At 41.4% G+C, this 19,914-nt stretch overlaps 4 protein-coding genes across 5 annotated transcripts in view; 3 read left to right on the top strand and 1 right to left on the bottom strand.

The window, feature by feature from the left end:
- Positions 1–894, bottom strand: part of LOC132990794 (zinc finger protein OZF-like) — a 36,330-nt gene extending 35,436 nt beyond the window's left edge. The window contains exon 1 of the mRNA XM_061059233.1: positions 616–894. Coding sequence (XP_060915216.1) covers positions 616–775 — 160 coding nt within the window. The 5' untranslated portion in view covers positions 776–894. The remainder of the gene's footprint in view (positions 1–615) is intronic.
- A 1,725-nt stretch (positions 895–2,619) lies between these two features.
- On the top strand, positions 2,620–9,364 carry LOC132990804 (zinc finger protein OZF-like). 2 transcript variants are annotated; one of them, XM_061059257.1, is made up of 5 exons: positions 2,620–3,215; positions 4,898–5,376; positions 7,436–7,725; positions 7,946–8,041; positions 9,212–9,364. In XM_061059257.1, the coding sequence occupies exons 1-3, from the start codon at positions 3,032–3,034 to the stop codon at positions 7,466–7,468; spliced, it is 696 nt and encodes a 231-aa protein (XP_060915240.1). In that variant the 5' UTR covers positions 2,620–3,031; the 3' UTR covers positions 7,469–7,725; positions 7,946–8,041; positions 9,212–9,364. The 2 variants fall into 2 exon arrangements, with proteins under 2 accessions (XP_060915240.1, XP_060915239.1); XM_061059256.1 differs by lacking the exons at positions 7,436–7,725; positions 7,946–8,041; positions 9,212–9,364 and having other exon boundaries at positions 4,898–6,865.
- A 60-nt stretch (positions 9,365–9,424) lies between these two features.
- LOC132990807 (oocyte zinc finger protein XlCOF6.1-like) lies at positions 9,425–12,030 on the top strand. Its single transcript, XM_061059260.1, has one exon. It carries the CDS (start codon positions 9,479–9,481, stop codon positions 10,751–10,753), a length of 1,275 nt encoding a protein of 424 aa, XP_060915243.1. The 5' UTR covers positions 9,425–9,478; the 3' UTR covers positions 10,754–12,030.
- Positions 12,031–13,514: 1,484 nt separating this feature from the next.
- On the top strand, positions 13,515–18,358 carry LOC132990793 (zinc finger protein 665-like). The gene is made up of 2 exons (XM_061059231.1): positions 13,515–13,882; positions 15,007–18,358. The coding sequence occupies exons 1-2, from the start codon at positions 13,711–13,713 to the stop codon at positions 17,436–17,438; spliced, it is 2,604 nt and encodes an 867-aa protein (XP_060915214.1). The 5' UTR covers positions 13,515–13,710; the 3' UTR covers positions 17,439–18,358.
- Positions 18,359–19,914: the final 1,556 nt, after the last annotated feature.

Below are 19,914 nucleotides of genomic sequence, written 5' to 3'. Positions count from 1 at the left end.
TTGCTGCAACATTCAGAAACCTCTGATTGTGGTTTGTCAAACCCTCCAATAATCAACTGATGCTGCTATTGTTTGAAACACGTCAATCATTAGACTAAACAAATGAGAGCAACCAAGAAGAATTATGCTTTGTTGCTGTTTTCCTGTTGTGTTGAACTCATAGCACAAAGAACTGAATCCCCTGACAAAACAAGGAGAGCGGTTGTTGCTCTAGTTTTTGGTAATGTATTTTCTTTTATGTAAACAGTGTGTGAAGAGTTTGCTTGCAACTTTGAAATGGATTCATTCTTCTGTCGAAACACCGGTCTTCTGAAAAAAGATGGTGTTTTTGTTTTAAAGCTTCAACACTTTCCGATACTTATCGATCATGAACAGTGTTTCAGCATTATGAGAAAATACTATTTTGTTGTGTATTATGGTGTTGAAACCATACACTGAATTGAGCGAATAAATAAATCAAATATGAAATGAAATCATTCAAATAATGGAGAACATTTCCTTTAAAAACACGAGGTATCCAAAGAATCGAACATTTTGCAAACCTTAATGAACCTGTCAACAACATATAGAAGCAGCTCAAAGTGATATTAATAAAACATAAATAAATATAAAAACCTGAAACGTGCAAGTCGACATCGTGTTTCTGACAGGAGTCCAGGAGGTTGAGCTGCTCCTCGTATTCTACTATCGTTCTTTCAAACAGATCAAATATCTCTTCAGCAGCTGCATTCAGTCTCTGGTTTACAAAAGATCTCAGCAGTTGGATTTTAGACATCTTCACAGGATCTCTCTGCAAGTTTGCTTTTTGTTAACACGTGTTTGGTCGCGCTGAAGCTAACTGCATTAGCTTCGCGTTGCTCCAGGATTCACACCAAACGTTGAACAATTTAAAGTAAATGTAACAACGAAGCAAGAACCAAGTCGGGATTAAAGTGTAACAAGTTAATCCAAACAAACGGGCTTCTTTAGTTCACTTTGATTGAACGTGAAAGTAGCGAGAATTAGTGTGTTAGCATCGCGCAACTTCTTCCGCTTCTTCTTCTTCTTCTTCTTCGTCTTCTTCTTCTTCTTCTTCTTCTTTTAGGGTTAATGGAGGTTGGCAAACAACGAATTGGTGCATTTCCGCCACCTACTGGTAAGGAGTGTGTTCCTGGGTAGCTGTTAGAGGAAAACAAACAAACAAAGGTCATTCTAAAAAATAAACTTCACACTCTGCACTTCTCTTTGAAATCCTTTACCCTAACTGAGGTAGATTATTAAGGCTGACAGCAGAGGGGAAGAAACTGGTCTTGTGGCGAGACCGCAGCCTCTTACCAGAGGGGAGGGTCTCCAACAGTCCCTGTCCGGAGTGAGAGGGGTCGGCCACAATCTTACCTGCACGCCTCAGGGTCCTGGAGGGGTACAGGTCGTGGAGAGACGGCAGGTTGCAGCCAATCACCTTCTCTGCAGAGCGGACGATACGCTGCAGCCACAGCAAAGGACAGACGCAGGCTGCAGCGTATCATCATGATAATATCTGTCTCTCCATACTGTAATCTGTTCTGCACAAGTTACGTTTACAAATTATCCCTGCACTCATGTTCACTTCATTTGTCTGTCTACTCGCCGTTATATTGTATAGTTTCTGCTTATTATATGTCTACACTCATGCACTTTAACTTGTGTCAATACTGTCCATTTACTACTCTGTTTTTGCACATTTACATTCAATCTTCCATATTTAATCTTCCTATTTAAGACTAGTAATGCTTAGTTAAATCCTGCTTGTATATATTCACATTCTTAGTTTTGATATTTTTAGTACTTATTTACTTTGTATTTAATATTATATTGTGTTTAGATTTGCTAACATTGTGTTTTTTACTCATATTGTGTGTTGGATAACCTGCTGTTGTAACGCCACAATTTCCCAGTTTGGGATCAATAAAGTAATTCTATTCTATTCTATTCATCCTCTATCAGACTGATAGAGGAGGAGAGGATGGACTCTATGATGGCACTGCACCATCATGGTCTTTGGCAGGTGGGATTTCTTCTGCCGCCTCAGGAAGTACATCCTCTGCAGTCCTTTCTTGATGAGGGAGGTGGTGTTCATCAATCATTACCCCCCTCATCAAGAGAGGATTTATGCAATATTTATTCAGAATGGAATCTGAAGTACATCAGACACCCACCCTGCAAGACAGAGCGCTACCGCAGGTCGTTCACCCCATCTGCAGTCAGACTGTTTAATCAGACTCTTTAACAGCATCACCACCTCATGACTCATTTCAATAATGCTACACACGTGTGTGTTTTTTTAATAACAATAACTCTTTCCACTGTTGTTACTGTGTAATTTTCCATTATTGTATTTTTTTATTTAACTGATGTAAATATGTTTGATTTGATTTTTAACTTCTATTTTTATTTTTAATAATTATATTCCAGTCTCCTGTTTTCTTGAGCTGCTGTAATGCACAAATTTCCCCCACGGGGGATCAATAAAGTTTATCTTTATCTTTATCTTTATCTTTATCTTTATCTTTATCTCTGATGCTTTTACACTCCGGTACAGAAGGTGGCGGTGTGCATCTTCATACATCGTTTGCGATCCACCATTAAACTAGAGACGAAGAAGAAAATGCCAACTGTTTCCGTTCCTCCACACCTTGACTGAAACAGTCGCAGTGAACGATCTTAACCCACAGGTACTAAGCGAACTCCGTTTAGTGGACTGCATGTAGAGTTTAAAGGTTAGGAGACTGGGTGTCTCCCTGACTGCAGACTCTTCTCCTGTAAACAAACAACGCTACACGCGTTAGCCCAGCGTTAGCCTGCAATCAGGAAATAGACGGAGACGGCTAAACAGAGATAACAACAACACACCTATTTAAAGAAAACATGTCTGCATGTAGTAATAGATTATTTTCTATTCAAGTATCTAACATCTAAAGTTTCTCCTGGTGCCCAACGAAGCTACTAACAGGCTAACTCCTTACAGATACTGTCTTAAAGGAGTGTTTCAGGAGAACAAAGTGATTGTGGGAAGATGTCTAAAATCAGGACACTGAGATCTTTTGTCAACCAGAGACTGACTGCGGCTGCTGACGAGATATTTGAGCTGTTTGAAAGAACGATAGCGGAGTACGAGGAGCAGCTCAGTCGATTAAAGGAAGATCAACACAAACCACAGGATCATGTTTACGAGCCTGAAGTCCTGGCACACAGATCAGGTCTGTACAGATTTATCCTTGTTCTCACTTTAAACTGTTGATCGGCCAGCTGACATCTTCTGCCTCCCGTGGGAACATCGGAAATAACCGAGTATGACATGCTGCCGTCGTTGTTGGAGCCAAAATGTGTGATCGATGTGAATATTTCAGAGTGCAGTTCTGATACTGAACACAGGGGGAGCCTTGGCTTGTGTTGTGCATAAAGTTAGGCCACAGGTAACGCTTGTGGGTAAACATTATTTGGGCATTTGTGGCAAGTGTGGTGATGAAATGTGTGGCAGTAAAAACCACAGTGTAATCGGTATGGGAGAGAACATGAGGTGTGGAGGGCATCATGTTTAAAGAGAAAGAAAGAGATTGAAAGCTCGAGGCTGAGGTCCAACATGAGGCAAATTCCAATGATTCCTATATTTTCTTGTGCAAAATTTCATCAGTGCGCTTTGGGATTCCAAACTTCCGTTTACATGGACGCTGAATAAAGTGATCCGATTACAACGCGTGAGTACATGCATCAAATATTGAATCAGAATAAAACCATTTTGACATGCACAGAGCCGTCCTGTCACTCTTATCTTCTGAAACAGCACCAAAACAAACGGTTGCTTCCTGTTTACGTGAATAAAAGATGTTCTCTTGCTTGTGATGAATAGATCTATGTTCGTCAGGTACACGTTTCTGTCAGTAAAGTTTTCGCCGGAGTCAGATCATTTTCTTGCAGAGCTCAAGCCCCGCCGTGTGTTTATTTCCAGTTGTTATTTTTTTTCAATCTATTTTTTCGGTAAACTCACAAGAGTCGTCGTGCAGATTGACTCCGCCTGTGTCATAAACAAACACAGCCGTCGCTGCATGTCTCCAGATGTTGCTCCTCCACTCTGGCTCTCTCTCTCTGTGTGGCAAAGATGTCGTTCTTCTCCTCTCTCACATTTGTTACTTTGGACGTCTGTATTTTGTTTCACCATTTTCTACCTTTTTTTTTTCTCTTCTCCCTGTCCGAATTAAGCTGCGAGGCTATCGGGCTATCCGGCACCCCAAGAAAAAAAAGTGTGACCAAGCTTTTTAATCACATTTACATTCTGTAGCCAAGATGTGAGGGCACTGAAGAATAACTAAATAAATAGCACTGCATTATCCATATCAATGCCAAATGAAAAGGGGGCATTCGATCCTGAAGCCTGTTGCTCTGTTTAACTCTCAGGTCAGTCGGTGAAGGTTATGAAATCCATTGTGTTGTGGAGTCTCCGTTCACATAGACAAACAATGAGAGTGATCTCCTGAGAACTTCCCCTCTGCGGGATTAATTTGCATTTGGAGATAAGCGTAGTATTTTTAAGGAGTGAAATTGGTAGGAAAAAAGGCTGCACACTGTTCAAATCCCAGTGGGCAATTTTAATGAACCAGGACAACTGCCTGCCTCAGGCTCTTTACCTTTTTCTTGAAGTTCCTACATTTCTTTTCTATTCAGGAGAACTCTGTACATGTGTTTCGGTGGAAAAGTACAAATATGTTGAGAAGAAAATGAAGCGTCTCTCCATGATGTCAAATTATACAAATTGAAAACAAGACACGTAAAAGCTTCCTGCCTCAAGGTTCACCCAAGAGCACATTGATATCCGAGGTGCTGCAAGAGGTATTAACATTAACAGAAAGTAACAGTTCTCTGCAATTATGATTTATCTTCACAGATTTCAAGCAAAAATGTGTGAGTGAAGACGTTCCCCCAAAGCAGCAGGAGTGCAGCCACAGTCTGGTCCAGGAGGAACCACCAGAACCACCACACATCAAAAAGGAACAAGTGGACGCCTGGAGCAGTCAGGAAGGAGAGCAGCTTCAAGAGCCAGAGGAGGCTGATATCATCAAGTTCACTTTTTTTCCTGTGAAGAGTGAAGAAGAAGAAGATGATGAAGAGAAACATCAGTCCCCTCAGTTTCAACAAACCCAAACTGATCAGACCAGAGATGAATATTCAAAAACAGAAGCTGATGGAGAGGACTGTGGAGGATCAGAACCAACTAGAGAGTTAAGTCCAGACAGTCATTCACAGCCTGTTACTCATGAAGAGACCTCCCACTCCTCTGAGACTGTGACTGACGATAGTAACTGTGATTGGGAGACCAGTGAACCTCAGGAAGGTTTGGACCCTCTTCAAAACAGTGAAGTTCCTGTAAGTGACAAGGAGTTTAATACTGAAAATACGTCCGTTAGCTTATCTGGATGTGCTACAAGCTTTGCCCAAAAGAAACAGAAGAAACACAAACGAATCCAAAAAGGAGAGAAACCATTTAGTTGCTCAGTTTGTGGTAACAGATACTACATAAAAACCTCATTAACAACTCATATGAAACTTCACTCCGAGGGGAAACGTTTCAGCTGCTCATTTTGTCACAAGACTTTTCTAGCAAGAGCAGAGATGGTAACACACATGAGAGTTCACACAGGGGAGAAACCCTTCGGTTGCTCCATCTGTGGCATAAGGTTTGCACAAAGCTCAAACTTGACCTCACATTTAAGAGTTCACACTGGAGAGAAACCCTTCAGCTGCTCAGTTTGTCAAACAAGTTTTAGTCTTAGAAACAACTTACTTTTACACATGAGAATCCACACTGGAGAGAAACCGTTCAGTTGTTCAGTTTGTGGTAAAAGATTTGCTTTACATGGAAATTTAAGGCGACACTCGACTGTGCACACAGGAGAGAAACAATACAGTTGTTCCATTTGTGGTCAAAGTTTCACACAACATGGAACTCTAAAAAGACACATGACTGTTCACACAGGAGAGAAACCATTTAGTTGCAATATTTGTGATAAAAAATTTGCTCGACAAGAATATGTCAAAAAACACAAGTGTGTTGGCGAGAGCAGTGGAATTTCAAAATAAGACTCCAAAATTAAGTTGTGCTTCATCTCATGTTCAGCTAACAGGAAGCCACAAAATCATTTCACTTCTGTTTTTTTTTTGTGTGTGTGTCTGTTATTTTGTCAACATTAACTGTGTCACAGTTCTTATTTTTAAAAATGTAATCAAACAGTCTCAATATATTTAGAAGAAGAAGATACTTTATTAATCCTGCAAGGGGAAAAAAAATTGTACACTGTTGTTGAACATGCTACACACACATGCACAAACAGGATCCTATGGACATTCACTAAGGGGGCTGCCCACAGCGAGCGCTCCTGAGGTGGGTCCGGTGCCTTGCTCCAGGGCAACTCAGCAGTGCTCAGGAAGTGAACTGGCACCTCTCAAGCCACAAGACCAATTTCCAGATTTGGTCCGCTCTGGGACTTGAACCGGCGACCAACCAGTTCTCAACTTATGTCCCTACAGACTGAGCTATGGCTTCTGTCGCCTGATCACTCTGTGTTGAAACAGATTCGGAATTATGCGTACAATAACTTGATTTTATTCACATTAATATGATTTATCTTGAATTGAAGGAGCTCTTCTGCACTTAAATTAATCTCATAATCTGTCTAACATTATATGTAATCATTTAATGTCCACACATGGTCAGGCAACGCATATAAGCTTTTGTTATAGCATGGGGGGAACATTTCACATACATGCATATTTACAAATAATACATTTGAATATTACGGACTGCAGATTCCTAAATTCATCTCAATGCTTTTCTTTGTATCCAAAATAAAATAAAGAAGTGACATACGTTGATTTCACCCTCTTTGGATAATTTGGGTTCATGTGCTTGATTTAACTTGAGAAGGAGTTTGCGTGGGTAAAAAGTGAACTCAAACAAATATGTAAGAAAACAACTTTCTTTAAAAAAAAAAAGGTGGGTGGTGGGTGAGCTGCCTTCCAAAATGCATTTTAATTTGAACAGAAATTCAACAGTTTCCATAGACTGTATCATAGATTGTTTTCTTTCTTCCGCCAACCGGAAGATGTGGTTCAGGGTCAAAATATCCGGTGAAAGTTGGTGACCACCTGATGACATCTTTTCCTGGTTGAAAGCTGCAGTCACAAGTGAGTGAAGGTGCAGGCATGTCGATGTATCCTTTAGTATAAAGTAAACTGTATCAGTAAATATAATTTAGTTTATTTTTTAGTCAATTTGGGTATTTTTTTTCTTAGAATCAATAAATTGATGCTCCAGCCTACACTCCAGCATGATAGGCGGCGCTATGGAACTACCCCAATTAAACTGACAGAAGAAGAAACCGGAAGCAGTTCTACTTGATGCTAACATGCTAACTCTACTCGACAGGAAACACCGGGAAATACCTGTTGGACTGTGTAGTTTGATGTCTCAGACGAAGTTTACCGGAGGATGGCGGATAAATTACCCCTGCCGCGGTTGCTGGTGACGGCTCGTCCTAACAAACAGGGCAAGAAAAGAAAGACGGAGGCCGAGAAGGCTGTGACAAGAAGGAGATTAGATAAAGCGAGAGGACAAACACGAGTCAACATCGGTACAGCTTTTCCACGATGGAGACATCTGAAGGAGGCCAAGGGCCTTCAAAGTGATGCCATGGTTGCTCTCTTTCTGTTGGACAGGTGCGTTTTGTTTTTGTTGGGGGGGGGGGGGGGGGGGATTGTTTGTCTTCATCAAATATGTAACTTTTTATGTAGTCATATTAGCCAAATGCTAACGTTAGCTCCTCTGTCTGTGCAACCTGCAGGCTAGCACAGTAGCTACCTTTGAGCGTCTTTCTGTATCGTTTAAATGCATATTGACTGTAAAGCTGTGGTGACTGTTTTTTGTTTGTTTGTATAGTTACGAGAAGCAAACATCGACTCCGTGGAAACCCGGATTGTTGAGACCTCCTCCCCCCGCTGGGTCAGCTGTTCCTGCAGAGTCTCTCTCTGACCAGTGAGTGTAACTTAAAGCTGATATGAACACAGGTTACATGAAGATGCTCTTTGACAGAGAGAGCCTACATCAGGAAAATAAAATGCTATAGCTGCACATTTAATATGCGTTATGAATGTTTGCTGTACTAAATGTATTTGCACACTGTGGCTAAATGTCGGGCAGTTTGCTGTATAAAGACAAAGCATTAGGTTTAAATCTGTGTTCGTGAGCACTGTCAAATACTGTTTAAATTCAACATGATTATTGCTGAGGTGTGCCTCAGACTGGCCACTATAAAAGCCCACTCTACTCTACAACTTGCAGTTTAATCACACAGCTCAACGCCACAGACCCCCCCCCCAAGTTTTGAGGGAGCGTGTAAATGGCATGCTGACTGCAGGAATGCATAACAGAGCGGTTGTAATTTCTCTACTATAAGCCGCCTTCAAAGTCATTTCAGAGAACTTGGCAGTACGTCCATCCAAACGGCCTCACAACCGCAGACTATGTGTAACCGTGCCAGCCCCGGACCTCCACATCACGAGATCGTCTGAGACCAGTCACCCAGACAGCTGATGAAATAATTGGCTTGCAGAGCCAAAGAATCTCCGCACAAACTTTCAGAAACTGTCTCAGGGAAACTCACCTCACCGGGGGTCTTGACCTTACAGCAGTTTGTTGTCTTAACTGATTTGCTCCCCTTCGAGGGCGTCTGGCACGTTCAAGAACCCCCCCCCCGTGTGACTGTGAAATCAGTAGTTCAGTGTGTGATAATTTTTTTTTTCTTTTTCAAGATACAACTGCACATTTTGTTGAGTGGCCTAATTGTGACCTTCACATTGCAATCTTCACCATAAAGGTTGGTGAAGGCAGGGACAATTGATGAGGTCTGTTGATAACTACAGGATAAAAGCTGTCACCCAAAAGCTCCAGCATTTCACACAAGAGCCTATGACATCATGAAAAGACTCCAACAACCCGGGGTCAGCCTCAGGGTCTTCTCCACAGTTTGAATCACTCACTGTGCAGGCGTCTGTAGTCCTTCAAAATGATTTTCATTAACTGGAAAATGCAAGACTTCTATTATTATTATAGAAACACTCCAGTTTTGCATCTTTGATAATGAAGACAACTTTACCACCTGTAAACAGATGCTGACAATATTCTGTAATTCCGTTATCTTCACAGAGATGACGACCTCTCAGTCGCCCCTGAAGACACGTTTGAGTTGTTTGAGAAAAGGATAGCAGAGTACGAGGAGGAACTTCGTCATTTGAAAGAAGAGAACGAGCGGAAACAGATACTACTGGACGCTGCTGTCCGGTTACCGAGAGCAGGTTTGAAATTTTAAGAACCCCAAAATCATCCGCTGTCTGGGGTGTCAAACTCTGCCAACAAACTACAGGTTTCAGAGAGTTGTGTGTTTCATTTTTCTCCACAGAAGTCCAGCAGCTGATGGTGAGAAAAGAAGAGGTTCACCCTGAGCAGCAGGAGAGGGGCTCCAGTCTGAACCACGAGGACCCACCAGAGCCACCACAGATCAAAGAGGAAGAGGAGGAACTCTGGAGCAGTCAGGAGGGAGAGCAGCTTCAAGAGCCAGAGGAGGCTGATATCATCAAGTTCACTTTCTTTCCTGTCCCTGTGAAGACTGAAGAAGAAGAAGAAGATGATGTTGAAGAGAAACCTCAGTCCTCACAGCTTCAACAAACCCAAACTGATCAGATCAGAGATGAATATTCAAAAGCAGAAGCTAAAGGAGAGGACTGTGAAGGATCAGACCCAACTACAGACTTTAATCCAGACATTCATTTGCAGCCTGTTTCTGATGAAGAGACTTCACTCTCATCAGAGATTGGGTCTGAGACAGACGATAGTAACTGTGATTGGGAGACCAGTGAACCTCAGGAAGGTTTAAACCCTCTGCAAAACAAAGACACACCTGTAAGTGATGTGAACTGTAATACTGGAAATACATCAGTTAGCTCCTCTGAATGTGCTACAAGCTCGGGACAAGAGGAACATCTGCAGAAAGACAACCAAATCCACACAGGAGTGAAACCATTTAGTTGCTCAATTTGTGGTAAAGTATACCCACGCAAGAAAAATTTACATCAACACATGCTACGCCATTCAGTAGAAAAGCCTTTCAGCTGCTCAGTTTGTATGAGGAGCTTTAACTGGAAGACCGAGATGGTAATGCACATGAGAGTTCACACAGGGGAGAAACCATTCAGTTGTTCAGTGTGTGGTCAAGGATTCAGAGACAGCGCAGATCTAAAAAGACACTCTTTTGTCCACACAGGAGAGAAACCGTTTAGTTGCTCAGTTTGTGGTAAAAGCTTCACACAAAGCGGAGACCTTAGACGCCACTCAATTGTCCACACAGGGGAGAAACCATTTAGCTGTGTACTATGTGGTAACAGATATACAAACAGCGGGGATCTCAAAAGACACTCTGTTGTCCACACAGGAGGGACACCATTCAGTTGTTCAATTTGTGGCAAAAATTTTACAAAAGATGGAGATTTAAAAAGACACTCTGTCGTGCACACGGGAGAGAAACCATTCAGTTGTTCAGTATGTGGTAAAAGATTCACACAAAGTGGAGCTCTAAAAAGGCACTCTATTTCACATACAGGGGAGAAACCGTTTACTTGCAATCTTTGTGAGAGAACATTTACTCGGCTTGAAAGTCTCAAAAATCACAAGTGTGAGTCGCAGATGGCCTAGCGGTTACGCGAGACCTGCGGCCCCGTGTCATTCCTTACTGTCTCTCCTGATTTCCTATCCATGATTCTAAAGAAAAAGTATCTCAAGTATGTTGGAAAGAGCAGCAAAAGTACCTGAAACCTTGTAATACTCGTTGAATGTTACCTTGAAGTACACAGGCAAAGTCCAACATTTGCTGTTTAAGATTATGATTTAAATAAATCCCCTGTGATCAACATTGACTTTTTAACTTAATCTTCTGGCTTTTAAACCCTCTTTTGATCTAAATCTCCTCATATAATTCTGCTCGGTGATTTAAATGAGCCTTTTTTGTTCAAGGTCACGATCTGTTATTGAGAGACATGCTACTCACACACGTGCATAAACAGGACCCTTGGACGTTCATTATTGGAGAGATGTCGGGCTAGTGAGGGGGCTTCCCACATGCTTGATCTCATCTGGTGTGACCCCTCTGCATTGTGCCGCATCTGTATATTTTCGACCTTCAGCTGTTGTCTTTCAATGCCAACCTGGGTGGTGAATCCAGATAGTCGCGCAGTGTGATTGCTGCGGCACCATCATTACTTGTTCCAATCTTCTTCTCTCAAAATAATCCACCTTGTCCAAAAGAGCAGGGCCAGTATTCACAAACATTCTGAGGATCCTCTCAGAGAGGTCCTAACTTATCTTCAAATTCCTATTAAGGATTGTTTTTTTTTCCTAGGAGTGATATAGGAACATTCTCAGAGGGACTCTGAGCGAGGAAGAGACACAAAGCCTGTTGCTAGGTACGACACATTTATTCAGAAGCTGTGATTGGTTAATCAAAAAAATTTGAAAAAAAAGTAAATGATAGAATCTAGTCAGACATTGTGTAATTATAAACACTATGACATTAGCGCCTGTGTGATAATGAGTCTAGGAAATGTTTGAAATCACATGCCCACTTGTGCAGTGGCTTCTTCACATGCTGAGAGTTACATCAGCAGATTCTCCTTCTTACATTCAAGGCTCTCCATATCCTACCACCTCCGCACCTCTCTGATCTTCCTCCTCTCTCTGACAACCTATCCGTAACACCGACTCTCTCTACCTTAAAAAAAAAAAACCTTCTAAAACACCCTCACCTTTTTAGAAGAGCTTATTCGTTATCACCACACCCTTTTCTGCTTTTTTCCCCCCTGTGTATTGTTTCTGCCTTTCATTGTATATTGTTGTCTTTTATTGCAGATTCTTTTTTCTTGGGCCATGTTATTGTACTGTTTATATTGTTGTATTTGTGAGGCCTCTCCTCCTGTGTTTTTTTGTTGTAGATTTAATGTAATATTTGTTGGATCTATCAATAAACCTTCAATTGACTAACAAGACATGGTCTGTCTGCCCTGCCCAATTTTCTTTTTGTCGTACCAAGACGTCACATCGTGTTGTTTCAAGATCAGCACATCCACATATTCTTCACAGAAGGAGCATTTTTAACAGCACCATAGATGACCCCTTTAACATGATAGAAATGGAAAGAGTAAGATCTGGCCAGAGGTCTCCTGGAAAAGATGACGTGTTGTGTAATGTTAAAGCATTGAGGTGTTTTCCCCGTCCACAGAGCTGCTTGGATGCTATAATGAACTACAGGAAGTGGGAACATTCCCAACGTCACGTCTGTTGTTATGTGTTGGATTTACGGTGTTCTATTGTTTGAAATGCTGCAAGTGAGTCGCTACAGATAACCGCAGACTGAGGTCTTTTCTTTTCAATCAACTTGACGGCACAGAGGACGGCAAACAGTTCTGGTGTAAACACAGATATCTGATCAGGAAGCCTCCACCCAGTCCCTTTTTTGAGTTCCCATACAAACAGCCTGAAAGCTGCTCTCCTTGTATTGGGGTCTTTGGAACCATCAGTATAAATGTGCACGCAATCCCCCCTCACTTTCTGATGCTCCATGACTGTATTAACTAGATTCCCAGCTGTTTGTCCTTTGATCATATTTAGGATTTCTATCTATGTCAGGCTCAACACAGGCCACTGAGGAGTGGGATGCGAGCAGATAGTTGGCTCTCTTCTTCTTTTTGCCTCATGGATTTCACAAAGCTAAACTCCCTGTTTGTTCCCAGTGCTGCTCTGTAAGACATTTAGTTTGAAAATCTGCTTCATCCAAAGAATGCAAGATCCAACTTCATCCTCCTTAGCTGCAGAGGGACGGTAACTCTCGGGACATTTTCCTCAAAAAGCGAGTACATATAACAAACAGAGCAGTCTGTTACAGTTACAACAAAAGGTGAGAGGCAGGACGAGACTGGAACTTGGAGGGGCCTATACTGCGAACAAACCGAGATAAAGTGTGAGAGAAAAACTGAATATCTGATTTATATAAAAGGATATAAAGTGTAAATGTACAGTAAAGGTATATGTGAGTATAATTAGATGTAGATATATAGGTCCTTCTTTCTTTTTTTATTCTGGTCGGAATTGTAAAACTGGAGCCTTCCTAAATACTCCGGTTTAGTAGGTGACAGTATGCACCTTTTAAATTAGGATTGCAATGCACAGTTTAGGTAAGCAACCAAATGGAGAATGTAAATATTATATTAAGATAGAAACAGTCGAACCTTTACTAGGCCTACTTCATTTTAGGAAATATACCATGAGAGATCTCCTCTTTCGGTATTTAAAGAAGGCGACTTTTCATCGTCAGGATCACTGGGGGAAAACAGCAGGAAAAGCATTCAGTGAGATTTGGTAAATGGGATCGAGAAGGCCTCTGGTTTTTTTATTTTTTATTCTCCTATCTCCTGCTTTATACTCCAGTACAGTTGGTGGCGTTAATGCTCCTCTGAGCGACAGGATGTAGTAATGTAGTTTCCAGCTCTCTCTCCCAGTTAGCATGTTTGACAGGGCTAATATCGTTGTGTGAGTAATGTTAGGAAAAGCCGTCAGGATTGAGTGTTCTTGTCCTTCTTTGACTCTTCTCTCTGTGTCAAATGTCCGGGTTTGAGGATCTTAAAGATTTATTCAGACGGCGGCTGCTCGCTGCGGCTCACAGAGACCCGAGAGGACAAACAACAACAACATGTGGATATGAAGAGGAGCTCCTCCGACAAAGAAAACTACTGGATGTGATTTTAACTCCTGAAATAAAGCTGCAGAGAGCAGGTTGGTCTTCTTGTTTGTTTCCTGCTCATACTCTTTAGTGACTCTTTAACCGTTTTTATGCACCAGTGATTCAATCCTACACTCTCCCATGAGTGGGTCAAAAGTGACCCGCAGTAGTGTTTGTCATTTTGGTTAACAATATTGTAGTGTTCTACTCAATGAAGTTAGGAGACGTTATTCAGCTTGCATGGGGGTTTATTTCCAAACTTAAAACAGGCTACTGTAGGCCATAGCCAAAATAACAAACCTCCAGCCTCTCTCCTAGTCACGACAGACACAGACCCCGCAGTCCCACCTTTACCTCCAGCTCTCGACCAATCACCCACTTGAACAACCTGCATAGACACTGTCATAGGCACTTGAAATAGCTGACAGGCTTACGACCTCTCAGAAACACTGCTGTCAATCTAACACAGAACTCAGTAACAGCCATGACAGTCGTTATCTTAACTAACAAAACATGAAATCTGATCCGTTACGATATGATTCAATTGTAGTCAATCAATCAATCTTTATTTTTTTATAGCACCAAATGAGATGTATTTTTCTTAGCATTTGAGGTGCAGGTAAGATTGATTATTATGTATCGAAACAATCAGAATTAAATCAGTTCTGACCATCATCGGATCATTTTTAAAAGCTTATCAACAAGCGACATAATTAGGTTTATAATGAACCAGAAAATCACACTTCAAACACTCCTTCACACACAGATGGCTTCTATGTAAAGTAACTATCAGAAGTATTCACAAACATTCATACACCGCTGACGAAGCAGCAGGAGCAACTTGGTGTCTTGCCTAGCTGGGACTTGAACCCTCGACCTTCCGGTTGAGAGATGGCCGACTCTACCAACTGCTTAGAAAGCTAATGGGGGCGACCCAGTCAAGGATGGTCAGTCCCGTACTTGTGTCCGAGTGCCTCCGTACTCCATGGGTCCCCCCTCTGGATCCATAACTACTGGGGTGCACTTTGTGTCTCTTCTACTCTACAGTCTTTTCACTCTAAGAAGTTTTGGAGTTCCCAGTAGCGAATGGGCAACTTAAAACAATTATATCAAGTATCCCCATTTTCAGTTTGGTGTGGTAAACTCAAGCTTTCATTTGTGTCTTTGTGTGTTTCAGTGTTTCCTGCAGACGTCCAGCTGCTGATGGTGAAAAAAGAAGAGGTTCCCCCTGAGCAGCAGGAGTGTAGCCCCAGTCTGGACCAGGAGGACACTAAGCACTTTAAAGAGGGGCAGGAGGAACTCTCAAGAAGTCAGGTAGGAGAGCAACTACAAGCACGGGAGGATGCTGATACCAACAAGTTCACCTTCACTCCTGTCCCTGTGAAGAGTGAAGACGATGAAGAGAAACCTCAGTCCTCACAACTTAATCAGAGACAAATTAAACAGATGGAAACAGGTGCGGATAGAGAGGACTGTGTAGGAGCAGAACCAGAGACGGACTCAGATCCAGAAAGACATTTACAACCAGAGATCAAGGTCAAGACCGAAGACTCTACTGAACCTGAGACATTTGAATGCAATGATTTGAGTCAGGCCAGAGAACATCCCTCAGGTTTGAAGTCTGTGGAAAGAGATGAAGATAAAGGACAAAAAACTGATAAGAAATCCCACGAATGCTCTGAGTGTGGTAAAACATTCAAAATGAAATGTATACTGATCAAACACATGAAAGTTCACACAGGAGAGAAACCCTTTAGCTGTTTAAAGTGTGGTAAAAGATTTACTAGAAAACATGGTCTGACAACACACATGATTAGTCACACAGGAGAGAAACCCTTTAGTTGTTCTGAATGTGGGAAAAGATTTAACAGAAATGGTAGTCTGAAACTTCACATGGTGCATCACACAGGAGAGAAGGTCTTCAGCTGCTCTGAGTGTGGTAAAATATTTAATAATAAGAATTGTCTGACCAGACACATTTTAGTGCACACAGGAGAGAAACCCTTCAGTTGCTCTTTTTGCAGTAAGAGATTTACCCAAAAGGGCCACCTGATATCACACATGTTGGTTCATACTGGAGAGAAACTATTCAGGTGCTCCGAGTGTGGTAAAAGATTTAAGCGTAATTATAATCTGACAGTTCATATGACCTATCATACAGGAGAGAAAAGCTACACCTGTAGTGTTTGTGACCAAAGATTCTTTTGGCACAGTCAGTTAAAAAGACATGCTTGTACTGGTGTCCAGGTATCCGATCTTTATCAAAACCAAACTGAGGAGAAAAGAGAGAGAGAAACAGGAGCTGATGAAGAGGACTGTGGAGGAGCAGAACCAGAGAGGGACTCAGATCCAGAGAGAAAATTAAAACCAGAGACTGAGGTCAAGACTGAAGACCTTAATGGTGATTGTAAGAAGACCAGAGAACATCATTCAGGTTTAAACTTGCTGAGACACTTTGACGTCTCCAAGAGTTCAGCAATGTTTGAATCTGACAGGAAACAACTTCTCTGCTTGGAGTCTGATCAACTTTTCAGTGGATCATGTGACAACCAGTTAACACAAAGAGAAGGTCTGGGCCAACACATGGAAGTCCAAGGAAGGGTACACAGAGGGGCCAAGCAGGAGGACACAGAGCCTTCACTCGTTAAAGAGGAGCAGGAGGAAGTCTGGATCAGTCATGCTGATACCGACAAGATCCCCTTAATTTCTGTCCGTGTGAAGAGTGAAGATGATGAAGAGAAACCTCAGTCCTCAGAGCTTCATCAGAGACAAACTGAACAGATTGAAACAGAAGATGATGGAGAGGACTGTGGAGGATCAGAACCAGGCAGAGACTTTAATCCAGAAAGTCATTTACAGACAGTTTCTATTGATGAGACTCCACATCTGTCTGGATCTGATACTGATGACAGTGGTGATTGGGAGAGGAGTAATGAACCCCAGGAAGGTTTAAACCCTCTGCAAAACAAAGACTTACCTGTAAGTGATATGAACTGTAATACTCAAAATACATCAGTTAGCTCCTCTGAATGTGCTCCAAGCTTTGGACAAAAGGAACAACTGCAGAAAAACAAAGAAATCAATACAGGAGAGAAACCATTCAGTTGCTCGGTTTGTGGTAAAAGATTCACACAAAGTGGAACCCTTAAACGACACACTGTTGTCCACACAGGGGAGAAACCGTTTAGTTGTACACTTTGTGGTAAAAGATTCACTCGAAGAGGAACCCTTAAACACCACTCTGTTGTCCACACTGGGGAGAAACCTTTTAGTTGTGTATTATGTGGTCACAGATTTGCGAGTAGTGGAGATCTTAAAAGACACACAATTGTCCACACAAGAGAGAAACCGTTTAGTTGTTTAGTTTGTGGTCACCGATTCACTGACAGTGGATCTCTCAAAAGTCACTCTTTTTTACACACAGGAGAGAAACCATTCAGTTGCTCAATTTGTGGTAAAAGATTCACACAAAGAGGAGTTCTAAAAAGACACTCTATTTTACACTCAGGGGAGAAACAGTTTAGTTGTTCAGTTTGTGGTAAAAGATTCACACGAAGAGGAACCCTTAAACATCACTCTTGTATCCACACAGGGGAGACATCTTTTTAGTTGTGTAGTAAGTGGTCACAGATTTACAAGTAGTGGAGATCTAAAAGGACACTCTTTGTTGTTCAGTTTGTAGTGTGAAATTCTCAAGCAATGTAGATCCAAAAAGTCACATTTTTGAGAGAAACCAGACAGGAAACAAAGACCCTGTAGTGTAAGAGAATGAGTGAAAAACCATTAACAAAATAAAAGCACAGCAAAGAACCGTTTGCAGAAATATTCTCTTTATTGTTAACTTCAACTGGGTTAGGTCTAAAAGCTGTCAAACTAAGCTTTACTATTATTTGAGGTGAGGATGGATACTAACAATAGATCTTATTTTACATTCATGTCTTACATATTTTTGCTTGAGTATGGATATTGTGGAACAGTGGGTGTATTTAGGGGGCTGCTGCTGAGTCACGTTTGGCCGAATGTTAGGGGTCAGTGTTGGCCAGAAGAGCCAGCCATAGCCCTGGCAATAAGTGAGTAGCCGGATATTTTCTTTAAATAAACAGTACTTTTTAAACCTGAAATTGTGATCGTGATCTCAATATTGATTAAGAATATTCATGATTATCATTTTGATCAATATTTAGTTTTTTTGTTGCTGATAGATGCCTGTATGTCTGAGCACTTTAACCTGAAGCATTTCAAATGTTGTTGTATAATAGTAGAAAGAATAGTCCGCACACCGGAAGCTGCTCCAATTAAGTTAAATTTAATGGAAAAAATGTAACGCAAGAATTACCACCAACCCTTACCCTACTGGTGGTAATTTTTCCATTAAATTTAACTTAATTGGGGCACCTTCTGGTGTGCAGACTATTCGTTCTAATTTTTGACTTTTTTCTGTTCAGCACACAGTACTTGTTTTCGGATGTGCGTGCTTTTTGATACAATTCTATAATAACAATAAATGCTTTCTTCTTTTTTGCACTAAATTTTGCCCCAACCTGAGTCTCCTTTCCTGCATGTCATTCCCTACTATTCTCCGATATCCGACGCTATCCACTGTCCTATCACAGTAAAACAAAAATACATATAAAAGAAAATCCCATGTGTGTTGGTAAGCTTAAGATACTTGTTGAATGTTAGATTTAAGCACACAGGTGATCCATTCTCTTGTTTTCAACTTCCAACAGTCGCTGAAATATGTGTTTTCATTTGAAAATCCAATTCTACCTGCCCGCTCGATCCTCTACCTACTCACCTGTTAAAAGCCTGTCTACCCTCCCTGTGCTCTCTTATCACCCACTCCGATTACTCGTTGATTTCAAAACATCTGCCTCACATGCCTTTATCAAACTTAAACACTCTGGAAACTTTAACAAGCTGATAACACACAAACAAGAAATACTTGAATAAAAATATAGATACATTAAAACATAAATGAACTACTTCTTGAGATGATGATGGCGATGAACTCTTGAGGCTAAAATACAATAACAAACACTTTGAAACATTTACAACATGTGACAGAAACTATGCACTACATGAGCACAACACAGCATGCAGCACAACAATGGTTTAATCTCGATTAACTAGTTTGAATGATTGTGGAAAGACCAAATCATTATTCAAAATCAAAACTCTAACAGCAGCAGTAACTCAGATCCTCAAGAAATGGTAAATTAGAAATTGACCAGAGTTCCTTTGTACCTTTAAGAGAAAGCTTAAGACCCAGCTCTCTCATGACCTACCTACCTGCTGATTAAACTCTCAAGACCAGCTGTTAATGCTCTGGTCACTTCCTGTCAGCACCTCTGGTCACTTCCTGTCAGCACCTGTGTGTCCGATCAGACTTAAAGCTGTTTGTTTTCACTTCCTGACGTTGTTTGCTCCTCTCTAGATCCTCGTTTGTGTTGTACTGACTCGCTGACGTTTGTTGAATGAATTGTAGAATTGTAGAAATCTGATGCAGATCCCAACAACCAGGACAACATTTGACTCTTTCCTAATTTAACATGTATTTCCAAATGACTGTGAAGAACAGTTCCAGCTCTGGTCCACACACTCACCTTTCTGACATTGATCTTCCTCCTCCATGCTCCTCGCTCTTCCTCCTTCCCGCTTCACGGCGACACTTCAGGGTCTCAAGCGTTTAACCGTGCAGCCCCTCGTCTCTGGAACTTTTCCCCCCACCAGCCACGCTCTCTCTACCTTTCAAACCTGTCTCAAACCTCACATTATCGTGTATCGTTTCTGCCCTTTATTGTGTGTTGTTGTCTTTTATTGCGTTTTTTTTTTTTTTTTTTACCTGGGCCAAGACGTTGTGCTGTTTCTGTTGTCGTAATCGTCAGGTGACCTTGAGTGTCATGAAGGGGTGCCCATAAATCAAATGTTTTATTATAATTATTAACAGTTTACTTAGAGTTGATGTGCTCTCCTCGAGTGTTTAATATTTGATTCATAAACTGTTTAACTGATTCAGTTACCTGAGGATGGGTTAAGACTTTTCCGGCCTGTTCTCATGCAGTACTCAGATGCTACAGCTTGT

Source organism: Labrus mixtus, chromosome 16 (genome assembly GCF_963584025.1).
Source record: "Labrus mixtus chromosome 16, fLabMix1.1, whole genome shotgun sequence".
Lineage (NCBI taxonomy): Eukaryota > Metazoa > Chordata > Actinopteri > Labriformes > Labridae > Labrus > Labrus mixtus.
Note: the sequence above shows the minus strand (reverse complement) of the source record. Positions and strands in the feature narration are given on the sequence as shown.